Below are 2,371 nucleotides of genomic sequence, written 5' to 3'. Positions count from 1 at the left end.
ACATAACCGAGGAAAGCAGTGGCTATAGTAAGTAGATATAAAACTAAACCAGACATCCAAGCAGTAGTTAAATAACTATAGCTGGAGTTATACATACCTCGAGACATGTGTATTAAGATACACAAGAAGACGAAAGAAGCAGTTGTTGCATGCAACATCCTAAATTCCCATCCTGCTGCTACCTCTCTAACTAGATGTTGAACACTAGCAAATGCACAAGATGCTTCAGAAGTATATCGGAACGCTAAAGTGATACCTGTAATTATTTGGAGTACAAAGGTAATTGCAACTAAGAAACCAAAGTTATAAGATGAATTTAGATTGAGAGCACACCGATAAAAGACGAGGTGTGCCCGGAATAGACTCATGGAAATTTGGTGTGTTCTCGAAACCATGCTAGCACAATAGAACTTCGTTAAATAACTACATATTAAAATGAGCGCATGTAAACTAGTCTTAAACACACCGCTCGTCACGTAACAAATCTCAAATCGTACTGTAGATTTTATATATGTACCGTAACTATAACCATGGTGACATCCAATGTTCACGCTCAATCTTACCATACATAGTACTTTTATGATCCCAGGCTGGTTTAATAAGTCAAAGTTTAGCCGGGAAGTTAGCGTCTAAAATATATAACCGATAGTCTCAACTTAGATGCACAGATGGACATAATTAATCCTTGTACGGTTTGTACCTACTTGACTCCTCAGTTTAAGCAGAACTGTAGTTTCTCGGGACTAAAGTCAGCATAATCAATAAAAAGGTTTGTTCAGCCACTGGTTCACCATCAACTACCTTGTTTCGACTTCGTACCGACTGTGTTATTGTAGCACATATCAATCCCTTAAATAGGGATATTATTCCCAAACAACCGGATCGTGTTGGCTAGGTGAACTAATCACGTTTCATAAATACAATCAGTGAAAGCTCTTTTGATTTCCATGAACGGAGTTACATATTAGATTCTCTTCGCTCCCATGGTATTTAGTAAGTTAACATTGAAACGTATCCAGTGTAAAGTTTGAACGTAATCCAGCTTTACCTTCTATGTTGTTATGTTAACCAAATAAGTTTCATCGTTGTTGATATTTCATTGACATGTTGATAACATAAATACTAACAAACCACCGGTTTTGGATGGGATTACTTTTAACACCGCATAATATGCTAAAAAGTACCATTCAGGTACGATATGAAGCGGAGTTACAAACCGGTTCACTGGTATGGAGTTATCTGGGTGCGATAATTCAATCAAACCAAAAGCCGTTTGTAAGAAAATTAAACCAATTAGATAGGATAGACATTTAGCATCGGTCATTAACATATGAGGATAGAAGGCTACTTTAAGTGCGGAATCAATACCTGCAGGGTTACTAGAACCATTTAAATGTAAATAGAAGATGTGTAATACAATTAGAATGCAACCTACAAAAGGTAATATAAAGTGCAATACAAAGAATCGTTTTAATGTTACATCAGATACATAGTATCCACCGAGTAACCAAGGTACTAAATATGGTATTGGAGAAAGGAGATTAGTAATGACTGTAGCACCCCAGAAACTCATCTGTCCCCATGGTAGTACATAACCGAGGAAAGCAGTGGCTATAGTAAGTAGATATAAAACTAAACCAGACATCCAAGCAGTAGTTAAATAACTATAGCTGGAGTTATACATACCTCGAGACATGTGTATTAAGATACACAAGAAGACGAAAGAAGCAGTTGTTGCATGCAACATCCTAAATTCCCATCCTGCTGCTACCTCTCTAACTAGATGTTGAACACTAGCAAATGCACAAGATGCTTCAGAAGTATATCGGAACGCTAAAGTGATACCTGTAATTATTTGGTACAAAGGTAATTGCAACTAAGAAACCAAAGTTATAAGATGAATTTAGATTGAGAGCACACCGATAAAAGACGAGGTGTGCCCGGAATAGACTCATGGAAATTTGGTGTGTTCTCGAAACCATGCTAGCACAATAGAACTTCGTTAAATAACTACATATTAAAATGAGCGCATGTAAACTAGTCTTAAACACACCGCTCGTCACGTAACAAATCTCAAATCGTACTGTAGATTTTATATATGTACCGTAACTATAACCATGGTGACATCCAATGTTCACGCTCATGGATTCAGTGTCCAGGACTACCTGGCGCTTAATAACGATTCCGTCTTCCCAGCTTCCAAGCAAACATGATTACCGTGATATTGAAATCCAACACTTTTAGCTGTCTTAAGCAGTCCAGTGGGGTGGTGGTGTACTGCAAATCATAAAGAACTTGGTTGTCTGTATCTCATAACCGGAGTCATCTTCAGTATTCTAGGAACTATAATGTCTTTGTTTATTCGATTTGA

General features: G+C 37.4%; 1 protein-coding gene across 1 annotated transcript; it reads right to left on the bottom strand.

Annotated features, from left to right (window-relative positions):
• Positions 1 to 1,096: 1,096 nt before the first annotated feature.
• On the bottom strand, positions 1,097 to 2,144 carry BESB_033300 (cytochrome b; the record flags this gene model as incomplete). The annotated part of the gene is made up of 2 exons (XM_029361916.1): positions 1,097 to 1,845; positions 2,105 to 2,144. The coding sequence occupies 2 exons, from the start codon at positions 2,142 to 2,144 to the stop codon at positions 1,097 to 1,099; spliced, it is 789 nt and encodes a 262-aa protein (XP_029214657.1).
• Positions 2,145 to 2,371: the final 227 nt, after the last annotated feature.

This window comes from Besnoitia besnoiti (assembly GCF_002563875.1).
Source record: "Besnoitia besnoiti strain Bb-Ger1 chromosome Unknown contig00192, whole genome shotgun sequence".
In the NCBI taxonomy this organism is placed as follows: domain Eukaryota; phylum Apicomplexa; class Conoidasida; order Eucoccidiorida; family Sarcocystidae; genus Besnoitia; species Besnoitia besnoiti.
The sequence above is the reverse complement of the archived record's forward strand: the minus strand, read 5'-3'. Positions and strand labels throughout refer to the sequence as shown.